Source organism: Schistocerca gregaria, chromosome 10, assembly GCF_023897955.1.
Source record: "Schistocerca gregaria isolate iqSchGreg1 chromosome 10, iqSchGreg1.2, whole genome shotgun sequence".
Classification (NCBI taxonomy): Eukaryota; Metazoa; Arthropoda; class Insecta; order Orthoptera; family Acrididae; genus Schistocerca; species Schistocerca gregaria.
The window spans coordinates 130,016,688-130,032,848 of NC_064929.1; the positions used below are offsets into that span (position 1 = coordinate 130,016,688).

A 16,161-nucleotide genomic window follows, 5' to 3' on the forward strand; every position below is an offset into this window, starting at 1 on the left:
TTTTGTTTTAATTACGTGAGAGTGACAAAGGTATAGAAATATTTAAAAGCCAAATTTTTAATGTGAATTCATTTCAATGACCACTCCTTATTTACATATGCCCAGTGCCTTTATAAAGCACCACTTCTGCTGCTGCTGCAGCTGGGCCCAAACGAGTTTACAAGTTCAGTGTGAGTAGAGGAGCAATATACAACAAACAAGCACAGGCAGATTAAATCAGGCAGAAATTTATTTCCAGAATTAAAATACAAGTACTGTCCACACACTTATTCAAAAATAAGTTCATTTCCAAATACAAATCTCAGCACACACTGCAAAACTCGTTTTACTTATGACACTTACTTTTAAATAACGAATGTTTTTGTATACAAACACAGAAAAATAAATCAGTAACACAGCAAAATTTACTTCATATATTTTTACAATACTTTACAAAAATAAATTTTTCCAATTAATATCAAATGTAAGATTAGAAGTAGCCATAACAGCACAAAAGACACACAATTCTATATATATAAGAATACTGACAATTTCAACACGAGCAAATTCCAATGTATTTGGACAAAATTAAAGGAATAAAATTTTAAAAAAATCACAAACAATGACTAGGAATTAAAAGTCTAGTAAAATTCCTGAAGTTACATTAGACATTAATTGTAAAATCCCTTTATGTCCTAATGGAAAAACAAAAATATGTTCACAAAATTAAAACACATCCCAATTCTGCATTACTTGCAAATACTTTCAGTCATAAAAAATGAGATTCAATTGTATCTTGTGTACTTAATATCTGGTACCACCTTAAAAAAATATTAATTGTACTAACTGACAAAGTTCATTGCGTAAATTTTTGTATTGCACTTGTTCTGTGCAGATTCAACTTGTGGCATTCTGTGTTAGTAAACTGAAGATTTGAGGAAGCTCAAGTGCGCCATGCTTCAGTTGAATGCTGGAAGAGCCAGCCATACTAAGTTTTTAAGATGTTATATAGTGGCTGTAAAGCCCATTTGACTTGATGCAGGAATGAATGATTGTTCATTGGGTTAGAATGTTTGACGTTTTGGACATCAATACGCTCATACAGATATCTTTTGAAAGTAGGTGTACTGAAGAAATAATTTTAAAATACGTTTTAAACAAATTCCATAGTAAAAGGATTTTTTTTCTGCTCCAATAATTTATGAGATTGGAGCTGGCAATTTCTCCAAAATATCATTGTTTTCAAAGATGTTCCCCATAGTTATTTGGACATTCAACTTGCCCAGAGAAGCTCAATTTTTGCACAAATTTTTCTAATTCATATGTTTAGTACAGCTGTGCTGATTTTCAATTGGACTTCAGCTCTCTCAAATATTTACAAGGTGCTTCACAGCTATCTGTAATAGCTGCGTACTTCTGCATTTTCACTACTCAGCACACAGCTACAAAGTCGTAAAATGTGAGCTCGAGCAGAATTCTCCAATGCTTGCCCAAATATACTGGTGATGGCATTTCACACTCGAGATGCAGTTAGTGTTAGGAGCTTTTTCAAAACAAACTCCTTAGTGCTTTAACTCCTTAGTGCTTTACCAGAGTTTATGTACACATCGTATTCTAAAGAGGACATTTTTTTTTTTTACAGTCAGTGAAAAGCCAGAAGAGACTACATACCAGTAGTGAAGTTAGTTACATTATTTCTTTCAGTGTCCCAGCTGTGGAGCTCATAGGCCACTTCTGACAACAATGATTGACAGATTCAAATCCCCAAGGGAGTGGACTCAGTAAATATGTGAAGCATAAATATCAGAGCAACAAATGAAAGGCTCAAGATCCAACAAAGGATGCCAACTCTTTCAATAAGGTATTTTGCAACACAAAACCTTCAAAAATGGTGCAGCAACATTAGTAACTATACATTTCACGCTGTTGTTTTATTCAATATACTACTGCTTGAAAGGTTACTGTAGAAAGGTCCTTTGAGAAGCACAATTTTTCCCTGCAAGTGGTCATAACCACGGAAAAGCATCACAGCAACTTTTTAAGCACGAATTACAGAGGCACCCTTCCACAAGATGTCGCTTCCTCTCATCACCTTTGCAATCACCGAGGCAGACCGTGTCCATCAATCTCCCTCAGTGGCATGTGGGTTCCTATGCAACTGTTATCTCCCATGCAACTTAATTGTTCTCTCTGCCTGTCTTGTACAACTATTGTCACAATACAAACACAGGGAACCATCTATTTACTGATAAAAACATACAAAATATTCCAGGAAATTCACATGTGCCCTATCACAAAAGGCAATATCTTGTATCTCTGTAACCCAAGTGAACAGACTGGCATCAGATCTGCAGACTATGCTCGACTGAGCAACCAACTGCTACATTGTTAAGCGTTACGTTTCAAAAGAGCCACTGAATCCACCAATACTTTACACTTAAGTAGATGCTGAGACACAAATATCAATCTGTTCTGCTCATAAATCACAAAATATGGCAGCTACCAAACACAATGTAAACCATTTTGTTTTCCTCCATAGTTACACCTGTTAAAATAATATAACAGTCACCATTCATATACGAGACACAATATACTTACACCAGCTGCACTACAGCAGAACAATATGTTATAATACTGATTTTTGACAAACAGTTTTACTAGCATTATATACAAAACAATGATATACATATAAAATTACAATATTTTCTTTAACCACAACAGTATAAATTATTTCAATATTCAGAAACTTCATATAGATTTAAATTTTGTTCCCATCTCTCTTGTTATGTATTATAATTAAACGCACAACAGCAGAAATTCTCATTTTATTGTCACCGGAATTCATGAATACAGTTAATATGAACTTAGGACTCGTGCAAGAAAATTTTTCTTTTAATGAAAGGCTATGGGCTCCTCTGGCTATTGCTACACAACATAAAATATGTGAAGCTAGTGCCCAGTGCTGCTGCTAACCCTTTCGCTGCTGTGGGCACGTATACGAATTTTGCTGCGCCATTCACAGGTGTCGTGGACAAATACAGGCGCGCTGCTCTGATTTTCCTACATTGCTACAGACTTCTGAATGCATCCGGAGCTGCTGACCTCTCACTATTGCAGGCAAATTACTTCCATATTTCAGTGAGTAAACAGGTTTTGAGTATTTATCGTACAACATATGTGCCTCATTTCCTGCTATCATTTGCAAGAAACATTTCGATATCTCGCACCGTTTGTGAGATATGACAATTATTGCAACCCCATGATTCATTATGTGCAAGGACGTGACTGGGCACAATGTGTGCTTATGTCCTTCAGATATAAAAGCCAATAACGTGAGAATGAAGTGATATATCCTTTGGCTCTCAATTTTAAATATAATTTTGATATCTTGTGTAGATTTCATTCTTGCTAATGAATAAGCAAAAATCAACCAAACACAAATTTTTATCTCTGCAAAATCTTTAAAATTTCACGCGATGTTTTACTTAATTTGATACAGCACAACAACTATGGCACATAATGAAAAGAAATCCAGTTCCATATCACGAAGATATCAGACTTCAACACATGCAAAAATATTTTTTTTTTTCTCCATCTAACAGTTTTCGAAAAATTGGATGATCAATATTTCTTATCAGCTGAAACGCCATCTCTCAGTACAGGCACCAATATTTGGCAAGCGGTACAACCGTAACAGAAGCAGTCCCAGCACGGAATGCTCAGAGATAACCTATAGCAGCGAAAGGGTTAATATATTATTGCAGATATTTCAATTCCACTTTCAGAAACAGCTTCACAATGTCTTACTGAGTGTTAGGAACGAATGACAATCATTGTAATAACCATTTGGACTTGTGTTCATCAAAATTCACATTATCAAAAACTGTTCAAATTTAATTCTGCCCATGTACAGGGAACACTGTCAGATTGGTATGCAAGAATTCTCAAAGAAAACACAGCTGTAGTTTTATACCTGCGTCCATTGAATTGGACCTAAAAAATGTTTGAACCAATTACGCTGACACACACAACAAGCTGGAAATACTGTCTCCTTTATAAAATGTATGAACCAACTATAAAATTTAAGAAACAGTATCGAACAACATTTCACACACCTAACATGTTGCATAAATAAACAACAATCACCACCACAAATCTCCCAATACTGTTTTTCTCAGGCCCTGGCCGTTTTTCATAAGGACCGTGTGCAAGAAAAGGCTTTTAAAAAGCACACAGATCAGTTTCGAGCTAACACAGCGACACATAATTACATTAATGCTATACGGTGTTCACAAAATTTATCCAGGAGTAAAATTAAACTTTTGCGAAAACAATATTTTCTTTATTTTACAGGCGCAGGGAAGAAATTCAAACGAAAATGTGAGTCCTTCACATGGAGCTGACATGTGGGGGCCCACATTTCCCAAGACACTTACTACTCAAGTATGGCAAGATAAAAAAAGCTACTTTCTTTTTAGAAGTCTAGAAAACATATGCTCTGGATCATAATAGCTGAAAGGCAACTTATTTAGGAAGTTCCAGCTATGAATCACCTCACTCACTATTGTCATGGTTGAAACACATTATTTTCCTCCTCGCTGATAGGAGTAGTGCCTACATCGTAAGAACAAAGGCGACAACGTTTCTAATTCCTCTCTTTATGAGAGACAGACTTCCACACTACATGCTTGTGCGAGGCAACTAAACAAAAACTCGAGTTTGAATGATTCTACTGCGTACAGGTGAGAATGACCTCTTTTAACAAATTATTAAATTACAAATTACAATAATAATAATAACCATCATCTCTAGATTCCAACTTCACGATGCATAATACCCTGTAACTGAACTACAACCTACTGTGCGCCATCTTCTACACTGCGTACAAAATTATTATTGCTACCCAACAACACCAACTGTTGACTACTGTGGTGGCACAGTCACATTTACATCAGTGAAAAAGCAAGACAGAAACAGAAATCAACTGTGTTCTGGCACTAGCACAAGCGAAACAGTGTACCATGCAACTCCAATAAATGGTGACTAAAGCAACTGCTATGCTAGGTTGCTATGGGTACACAAATGGCTTGAAAATAGTGTGTGACAATACAGGGATATTTACAATATCAGTTAGCACAGGAACAACAATGGCAAGTGTGTGCCTGAATTTATTCACGTTAATTTCAGTTCTGAAACCTGCAAATGTGTGCATTTGTTGTTTCTTATGTTTCATAAGCAGCTAAGCAGCAACGGAAGGAATCTTCCACCTGGGCCGGAATGTTGGAGGTGCCAGACACAGATGTCACAGAAATCAAGGCCTTGTGCAGGAAGAAGATGCCGGGAGCTTCCCTTGGATGATGTGGACTATGTTTTTAACAATGACATTATGTTTCATATACGAAAATCTAATGCTGTAATGACACTTCTATGTCAGAGTCTGATGTTAACTGCTTTGAAAGAGCCATACTTGACAACGCATGTACACTGAAATACTTATGTAGCACACATCTGTATATAGCGTTACAAAACAAGATGTTGTGTCTTCTAAAAAGAAAAGTGTTACAGAATTATTTTGGATTATTGATGACTCTGGTACTTATACTGAAGTGTGTGTGTAGATCAGTATGACCAAATATTTTTACTGAATGAAAATTTATATACCTGATGACACTAAAAGAGAGTAGTGATTAATCTCTGCCTTAATGGGTTTACAAGAAGTGATATACACTGTGAATTTAGGAATGATTTCCAAAGCATAGTGATCTGATATGGTATATCAGTGAAACATTATCAGTATTATTATTCGAGGTTTATCTAAACTGAACACGAACTACAAAATTAGTAATTTCCTGCATTTGAGGATTCTGATGTGCTCACCACAGATAATGGTGCTTACAGATCTTGGTTTGAACACTCATCCTCAGTTTTTGTAGTATTGTATAAACAAACAGAAGATATCTAGTTTCACCTCACATAACTACACCGAAAGATAATTTTTCTGACGCACTATGCAGTGCCCACAATTCAACCATTAAATCTGAGTGAACCTGTCTAAATAATAATCTTACTAGTCTTCAGATAAGGCGAGGTCTCTGAAGAAGGTAGTGGAACTTAATTTGCCTACGAGGTACATAGGATACACTCAGCCAGAAGAGTAAGTTTCTGATCACTAACATATCTATAAAAAGATTGCAACATGACTGAGCCCGATCAAGAGCAATTCTGAAATTGCAACTAAGTGTCAAAAAAATAGACAGCTGTAAAAATGAGATAACATCCTACAAACAACTTATACCAGCTGTGGATCTGTACTTTTGTTAAAAAGTTCCCACCGAGTTGATATCTGATACAGCATTCTCCAACACTAGTCTTCTTTTATTTCGGGCTAAATAATGACATTCATTTCCCCCCATGGTGTACCTTCTCACCTGTGTTTCACACACCACCATCAAACATCAATGTCTTGGAAGCAGTTCCACAGTATTTTGAATCCAGTCTACTCTCTCCTCGGGCTACCAACAAACTTAACATCATCAATATACATAGCCATCGCTCTTGCCTGAACACATTTTCTGCTGTCACGCCATATGTTTAAACAACAGTGAACACCACATAGCACACTGATGCAGATGTACCTAGCCAACTAAGAGGTTGAGTTACTGCAAACGCAAAAAGCCCACATTTGGCTTGGTTGCGTAACAATAATCTTTTGTTTTCAGAACGGTTACATAGCTCCTCCTTCAGGTTAACTGCAAATATGCGAAAGAAAGAGAAAATATGCACGAGCACTGAAGGGACTACACAACACACTCAAACTGGAGAGCGGCAGCAGGAAACGCACCGTAACATCAGACCTACTCCAGTTGTTCCCAGTACACGGGAGCTCCCAGTGTGTGCCAAAAACTGTTAAAATGCTGCCAGTACCGACAAATTATATTCCACATTATAACACAACACAGGCAGATAAAAAATCTAATCACTAAGGAGCCACAGGAGAACAAACATATAGAACATATTGAAATGCGTAAGCATAAGCTTTCAGAGCCAGTGGCTCCTCCTCCTAGCATAAGGGTTAAACGGAAAGGGAGAGTGGTGATGAAAAGGATTTTTGAGGTTCAGGACATAGAGAGAGTTACATAAAAGTCACCCAGAACCCTATATCAGGGGTTCAGAATCTCAACTGCCATATGGTGGGGCCACTGGCTCTGAAAACTTGCACATTTCAGTGTATTTTGTGTGTTTTCTCTCCTGCTGCCACTTGACTAAATTCTATGCCAAACAAGCTCAAGAATTACAATTAAAAATTATTACTACGGAGATGACTGTACAGCAAACTGCCATTCTTGCTAAGAAACATACTGCCACAAAAAATGAATTTAAAAAGCTGATGGGACACACTATAATATACCGAGATTCAAATTCAGTCAATTTTTAATTGCTGCACTCACAGCAACAAAACAAAATGGGACTAATATGATCTGAATGTCTATAATGGTGTGCAATGGAAGTACATTTACTTGTATACAAATTAAATGTGAAGTAAGTAACACACTATAGTCCACATTGTGATATGCGAGGTAGATTCAGAAAATAAGTTACACTTTCTATTTTGAACAAGAAATTTGTTTGTGCCAAATTTACTGCAGCTCAGTAAGGACTGCAGAAAGCACAAGAATTTTCAACAGTGAATCTGTCTCCTCACGCAACACTGTAACTGTTTGCAATAGTTTTCCAGCTATCAGACAACAGATGACTGGCTACTTAACCAAGTAAGCACCACTGCTTGCTGCTGTCCATTATTGTCAACCTGTTATCCATCCATACATTCTTCAAGCTCTGTCATATACATGGTATCTGTATAGCAAAACACGTAGATTATTTAATAACACAACGAAGTATTTCAGTTCTGCTGTTTACTTATTAAAAATTCCGAGCTGTTGGTAAAGTATGGAGTTAAACAATATTCAAGCACACCAAGGAAACACATTAATTCCTACAATCTCTGAAATGTGCACGTCATTCACTAGCGACAGGTAGTGTGTATAAAGTTCTGTGCCTCTGTTGTCAGGTATGTATCAGAAACACAAAAAGAATTATTAACACCTATTCGGCAAAACACTAGAGGAACATTCACGAGGACAAACTGATAAGTCAGTGGTAGCGAAACGCACTTTGTAGTGTGAAGAAAATGAAACCATATTTCCTGAGACTAGCATTTGGATTTTGATGACACATTAACATATGAGCTTGTATTGACGGGCAGTATCAATTTATGGAGAGAAATGGAGTTAAATAAAGTAAAATATGGACACCGACTTTGCAGAAAGATTTCTAACAATTTATTACTTGTAATTGATAATGGTGTTATCAACTGGAGACAATCATACACGTTACTTCATGAACTGTGTTTTGCTCTATACAGGTCATTACATTTCTATAAATTCAGGACCCTCTGAGCTTTCTACATAATTGTCAGTTTCATCTCTCAATATGTCTCCTGCAGATGGGGACTACAGTTTAGTGAATAGTTTTATGCATAAACTCTGGTCTTCCAGCCTGAAAATTTTAAAAGAAGAACTGTATAGTGTTGATACTTATTTTTCTATGTCCTCCATCAGTAAGAAAGAAAGAAGACTAAATGTGCCATATCAGATGAATGAAACTGTACTCAAGTACACCAAATGCAAAAGTCTGCATGAATGCAGGTATCTATTTCATCCACTAGAGGTGCCTGAAAACAAACTCTACCAGCTTCGAAATTGATCGTGAAAATTTTTACATCAATGACACAGCTGAGGCAAAAGTTGTTTTTCTCTAGACATTTCACACCATATTCTGACTATTTGCTGACGACCTATGCCATTGTGGTAAATGAGCCCGATGTCAATTATTTATATAGAAGGAATGACAAGCAATGCTTAGTTATTCCAAAAGATGAACATAAATTAATTTTTATTTCATTCAGTATAAATTGTATACAAATAAGCTACACACCATTTGAGAAGAGGCTGTACAGCTTCGATCCTCACTCCTAGAGTACTGATACTTGTGGAAAAGACCACTGGGGTGCTGACGGCAACAGATAGTTGCAAAATGGCTACTGTGGAGCTCAACGTGTTCTGCATTCTGAATTTCGAATAAATGAGTCGCAAATGCAATGAAGGGGACAATTTTTCTTCGATTCAACATTGAACCACCAACCACAAAAGAACACATTTTTAAAATATTTTTTATCAACTTTGACAAACTGGATGTCTCTGCAAAGAATGAAGCGGGGGGCCAACTGGATGACATGGGATGAACTGAAGAATTTAAAGTATGACCACCTTATGAGTTAACTTATATATTTTGCATAATACATATGTATGAGTACTACATTACAAGGAATTTCTCCCTATTACTGGGTGCAACTTCTGTACAAAATATAAGCAGGTTTCCACACCGAACGCTTTCACCATACAATTTTAAAACTTCACTTATTGTTTGAAGTTTTCCACTTATGATGGACACCTATTAAAAAAGGAATTTGCAGAGTAGCATGTACCTTTCTGTACGATGCTCCGGAAAGTGTTCTCAGGGAGAAAGAGAAAGAGAAAGAGAGAGAGAGAGAGAGAGAGAGAGAGAGAGAGAGAGAGAGAGAGAGAGAGAGAGAGCAGTTCTTTTTATTGATCACAAATTCCACAAGGGCATACATGAACAGGGAGGGCAAATTTAGAAGTCACTCAGACACTGAACCAAACAAAGTTTGCAAACAGGCTATGTATTTTGTCCTGGTATTTTTTTTTCAGCTAAGAATATCCATTCTGAAAACACATTGTTACCGAAGAGTGTGGTAGCAAAGGAAATAAAACTGAAAATTAGGAGTATAAACAAGTGCACAAAAATGGAAACACGAAAACCTACCATCAAAGTAAAGAAGATTAAAACTGTGTGCTAGACCGAGAATCAATCTCAGAGCTAAGTCTTTTGTTGGTAATGGCTCTTACTAGCTGAACATCCAAGCCCTAAACTCTGAAACTGTCTGAAGCCTTCAGCTCTATCATAAGTTGTTTGAGGATAAGTTAGCAACTAGAATCGTTGTTCACGAAATTCATAAATCCAAGTTTCAGAGCCAGTTTGGCACATCGAAATCTGTGAGTCAATTTCATGATGATGCCCACTTTGTAAAGAAAATAATCATGATTCCACACTGATATTATTATTTCATGATATAAATGTCCACAGCTGTAGCCGACTATTTATTTTCTCATAATATCATTTTAGATGTGAGCTAACCATTCATTTGAGAGTTAATATGATGGAAACTTATGATTTGGTTTCCACGCACACATTTAATTCTGTCATTCAGTTCCAAATTTTGTGACCTCCTTACAGTTTTCAAGCCTGGATGATGGGATCATAACTGTTTATGATGGAATAAATAAGTCAACTGCAGCTGAGAAAGCATTACTTCCTGAAACAGTTTCAAAATAGCATGCATCCTGCTGCAAAGTAAGTTCTGTCAGGGAAGATGACAAGATGTTGCATTTCTGAGTCAGAGACAGTGGATATTATTTTATGGCAAAAACAACAGCTATCCATTTCAATGTAAGATCTCAAGGGCAGCACTTTGAAGAAAGACTTTCAGCCATTAAAACTTAGTTTTCCAATTCATTGATAAAATTGTTATAGTACAATATTACTTTTAAAAGTGTAACTTAATTTCTGAATTGTCAACATAAAAAAGGTAGTATGTCATAGCTTTTTGTACAATGAGCATTTTTTTAGAGTAACACATCACACATACTTAATGCCTTCTTGCTTACATTGGTTCAAGGTATTATTTTTTCCCAGACCAACAGCAGCGGTCTGCTGACACAAAAATAATATTAAGATCATAAGTTCACCATACAACTGAAAACACGTAAGACTAATAATACAACAAACTACATTAAAATGAAAATATAATTTACAGTTTTGCATGAAAAATACTGTCCACTCATCACTAAAATGGGCTTAATACTAAATGATGGTATGTGTCACATCCATACAAATATTACTGTAAACAATAGAACAAACTAATTTAAATGAATATCAGATCATCCAAAACAGAGGCAAAATTGACCCATAAAGTTGTAATATATGCTCCTACTACGAAGTCAAAATGTTCTGTAATGAGAAGTGCCTTTTTTTGAGGAGAAATGCTACAATTTTTGAGAGAATCAGAAAAAATCAGATTCTTATTTTTTGGTAAAACAAAGTTGTGATGCCGCACTCGGTAGTTAATGATCAATCACGCAATACCCTCGCACAGCGAAGACAAATACATAAAACTTAAAATCTGAAATATTACACTGACTAAATTAAATTAGGTAACACACTGCAATATAGCACTTCTTAACTTCCGTCTGATACATTGTCTGACAAACACCTCCTACCACCTGGCTGTCAATCTCCAGCATAAACCAAGCAATACAAAAAAAGTACTTGCCAAGCTCAATTTTTAAACTACTTATAATTTAACACTATAATTCCTTGGTTTTCTGCAGCATGGAATTAGTCTTCTTTCTCTTCTTTGGCAGACAGGAATAATTTCTGGACACTGCAGGTCAGTTTGTCTGCAAAAATTCAGTGGAAGTGTAATATTAATGCACATTCAAACATTCTAAATTTAAAATCAATAGTTATGATGAACACTTATACCTACGAGACAAGGAGCATTTAAGATAAGTGTACAAAGTTTAACACCTATCAAGAAATGAGAGCATATTTCCTCAACAGGGTTACAGTCAATCAGGGTAACTTTGTACCACTTACCACTTTTGTTTCAATTGGCTGCTGCTGCTCCACCTACTTGCATTATTTTGTAATAAAAGTAACTTTTTTATTAGCTCTGTGACGTCTAGTTAGCATTTCAATTGCCTTTCCAACTTCCTACAAGCTCCTAGGGTTGGATTAGCCTTTAACTGTGTTGCCTACGAAAGAGTGTCGGACTATAGTGATTTAAGTTGAACAATCCCAGATTTATACACATACCTTAATATTTCAAAGTAAACCTACAGTACTGAACAAAGACTTTTCTTTTACTACTTATTAACACCTTACTTACTTTTGACACAATTTAGATTTACCCAGAGTATTAGATGTAGGAAAAAAAATCTTTGGCTTTTAAGGCTGCTCTAAATTGATCCTGATGCAAAGGTACCTTTGGACCAACATTAAAACTGAAATTTTGCTCTAACAGGGCACAGTTAGTACACATTTTCACTTTTCGAAGCACTCAGTAATTATATATGTAAAATGTTAACAATGTCTCTTCCAGTGCATAATTTATTTTATGGCCAATATTATCAACAACAACAAAAATTGTAAAAAGCGGTACGAAGTTACCTTGACTGACTACAGAACAAGGTAAAAAATGGGTACATCCTTGTGGAATAAAGAGGCACAGGTTGGGGAAGAACAGGTCACTCGCATCGTACGATCAGCAGGAGGCACCTCCAGTAAGAGCAACGAGGGAGCCATCAGGGAGAGATGTCTATATATGTAAGCACTATTGTGAGACAACACATACAAAAACAGCTGAGAAATGGAATAAATAATGCAGTTAACGAACATGATGATAGGGACACAGGAAAGGGTGGGCAGTGGGGGGAGAGTGAGCAGAGGGAGGGGTGATTCCAATGAAAAACTTGAAAGAGCAATAATATTCCTAAATTTTTATTACTGATTTGTCACGAGTTATCCTTGTGCTATGACAAATGACCACAGTTGGCAGCGTAAGGAACGTCAATGCAACGATGGCCGTTCCATTGTCGGCTGCTAACACTTTGGAACTGTTGTGTGCTTTTCAAGTAGCAAAGCTGTTAATCAATGGAAATGCACTGCAGGATGAAAAATAGAATGGTGTTTCATGAGTGGTCCTCCAGCAAGTGTGAGCAGTGCAGAAAGTGTAAAAGAGACATAACTTCTGTGTACGATGCTCTACATCTTGGCCTTGCACACCACATAGAGGCTTACAAAAATATAGTCACAGTGAAAGATGATATTGGTGTTTGACACACAAAACTGTACACAGTGCATCGCAATTTGATAAAGTTTTTGCAAAATGTCTGAGAACAACTTGTGTCATTTCCATGTTGAAGGTAATGGGTATATGGACATAACTCTCAAAGGAGGTGTACACTGACTGTACAATGAGCAAGGAATGGCACAATAGCTCTCTGCCAAAGCCAAAAACAACTCCATATTCTGACATTGGCAGGAAAAGTCGTGCTCAATGCCTTTTGGCAGGTCTGGAGCATTACACTGAAAGGAGATTATCTGTGAACAGTAATTCACCCTCAGCTCTGAAAATCACCTTCACCCTGAAATCGGGAGCAAACGATGAGGACTTCTGCACATATTCTGTTGCAACGTGACAATGCTCAGCCCTATACTGCCTGTTCAACCATAACAGCAATACATGATATAAACTCTCAATGTTTCAAACAGTAATGTTACTCATCACAATTAGCGCCAAGTGACTTTCTAGGGTTTGGACAGCTCACAGAAGTGTTGGGAGGTAAGCATTTCAGAAGTGACATGGAGGAAAAAATCACACTGCACAAATGGCTGTATTCACACTCTACAAAATTTAGCTCAAAAGATAAAAGACATGCACTTCCCTAGCAGTGGAATGCGTACATTACGCGTCATGGGGATTATGCTGAAAATGATATATTTGCAATTTTTCTCTCTCTGAAATACACTGAAGAGCCAAAGAAACTGCTACACCTGCCGAAATATCGTGGCAGAATGTATCTGGGCTGAAATATCGTGGCACAATGTCGACGGGATCCGGCTGCATACCCGGAAATTATTAGAAGACGAAATATGCCAGGAAAATTTCAGAAGTCACAAGAGTCATACCGTTGCAAAACGCTGTTTCGATTCTTGGTTTCTGAAGATTCTTATGTGCCCTATGACAGGGAATTCAGCATAACTGAAGAGTGAAAAAAAAGCAGTGTAAGATCATGGTTCCAGAAGAATTTGCAAAAATGATTCACAATGCAACAGTCTTCAAGCCCTATAAAGTAATTACAGTAAAGCCTGACAACTTTTTGATTTTTCTGCTGAAGCTGATGTGTGGTTGAGTGTGACTAATCTTGAAATAAGCACCCTTGGCTGGATTGGAGTCTCAAGAGAGATTTCCCCAGTCGTTCAATCAACTCGAAATGTGGAAGCAATATAATATACTCAAGTGGTTCTCAATGAGGCAAAAAGAATGACTTATTATCCAAAATGAGATTTTCACTCTGCAGCGGAGTGTGCGCTGATATGAAACTTTCCTGGCAGATTAAAACTGTGTGCTGGACCGAGACTTATAAATGTATAAACTACTAATTAACAAACCACACTACGATTATTAGTTAAGATTCAGTTTATAATATTTTGAGTGGATTTCTTCAATTTGGAAGTTTTTTTTTTTTTTAATAAAGTAAGTACTAGAATCATTACAAATTTTCTTTCTTCCTTTCCTGAAAAATTTCATTTTTGGTACTTTCTACCTTTCCCACGTCTATGCCTCACATCTGTATCACCCGTTTTGAATTACAGCACTGATAGACAGTCTCTTACAGTAGAAACCATTTAAAAACATGGGGTAGCTCAGGAAGGAATGGAGAGACGTATCGTAGTTTCTAGACTAACAGCCAGAAGCCAACTGAATAAAATCATTTGCAACATCAGTGTACATTATTATGAAAAACCAGAACAACACTAATTTCTTTTGACCATCTCTGCAGCAGTGAGAGATGCACAAGTGGTTGGTTAGAGGTTAAGGGACTAAAGTATGAAACATCAGTCCCTGATTCGTGACAGTTTATCTGGAATTAGTGATATCTGCCAGAAATTTGGTTACATTTCAAAAGTAAGTAGGAGCTGTCTAACTGAGACATTAAAAGAATACTGATGCCAGAGCAGAGAAATTATTGAAAGGGAAATAAATATAAATGGGTCTAACATATACGTAGATCAAAGCAGAGGAGGGCCTCCCAGGGCTCATCTGCTGCGAGAGGGGTAGCCGACCCCCACCGACCTGATAGAAGGCAGAGACAGCTGCAGAGTAAAAAAGCCTTCTGGGCAGGACAACTGTAACAGTAAAAGTGAGAAGGCCAAAAAAATTACGGACATCAGACGGATTGTCAATAATGAAATGTGGTGAGAGAATTAGCCTGACGAGTAGATGGGTGGGGCCCAGTGAGCGTCTTCTGGCGCTCTGTGTGCGACGGGAGCTACCTGGCCTGCAGCTGTCCCACCCCCAGTCCGTTATGGTCAAAGTGTTAAAGAGGGACTGGCATTCGCTAGTCATCTGAGGACTACCACTACAGTGGAAAATAGTGTGCAGCAGAAAAGGTGACGACCACATCCAAAAGCAATTAAAATGGAGTAAAATGGGGACGAGAGAGGTAGCTGGCATCCCCCAGACCGTACACTGCAGGAGATGACCTTGCTTCTACTGCTCTCTCCCCACCCCTACACCAGTCTGAAATACTATATGTGAGACTTAAAACAACTTTCATGGATAGCCAGTTCGACTGTCCGCAATTCTTCTGCTGACGTTTCAGTCTAAGAATACTGAAGACCATGCTCAGATCGGAATGTCAAGACGGGGACGTTTGAAGAAAGTTAAATTTTCTCATGCTGAGAAATTAGAAGATGTGATCTGTTTTACTTGGTAATAACTTTGTAAAGCCGAGACTGCATTAATATTTCATTATTTGCAAACGACCAATTTCGAGACCCTTTTCTGTCATCTGCGAGTCCTCGAGACCATGTTATAAAGTGTGTTCATTCTGAGTTGGACCTCATGTCAAGCTGAGGTCCAACTCAAAATGAACACATTTTACTACACAAAATTTTGAAGACCTGAAGATGATAGGAGTAGTGTGTCGAAACCTGTCATTTGTAAATAAAGATATATTTATGCAATTTTGTCTTCGATAAGTTTTTACTGAGGAAGGTAGGCGGAGATCTCAGCAGAATGTCTCCAGGCACATTCTGACTGGTAATCTTACCTGAGGGCAGGTGTCATGTGGTCAATGACCCTCTTATGCAAAAAAGACAAAGACAATTAGCAAATTGTTGGATAGTAACTGCATAAGTAAACAAGAGTTTCTAATAACAAAACAAGAGGGAAGGTGACAAGCTGTGCTCTAATAA

General features: G+C 37.2%; 1 protein-coding gene across 1 annotated transcript in view; it reads right to left on the reverse strand.

Moving 5' to 3' along the window:
• Nucleotides 1-211: 211 nt before the first annotated feature.
• LOC126293189 (Y+L amino acid transporter 2-like) overlaps nucleotides 212-16,161 on the reverse strand; it is a 94,738-nt gene continuing 78,788 nt past the window's right edge. The window contains exon 12 of the mRNA XM_049986307.1: nucleotides 212-11,576. Coding sequence (XP_049842264.1) covers nucleotides 11,515-11,576 — 62 coding nt within the window. The 3' untranslated portion in view covers nucleotides 212-11,514. The remainder of the gene's footprint in view (nucleotides 11,577-16,161) is intronic.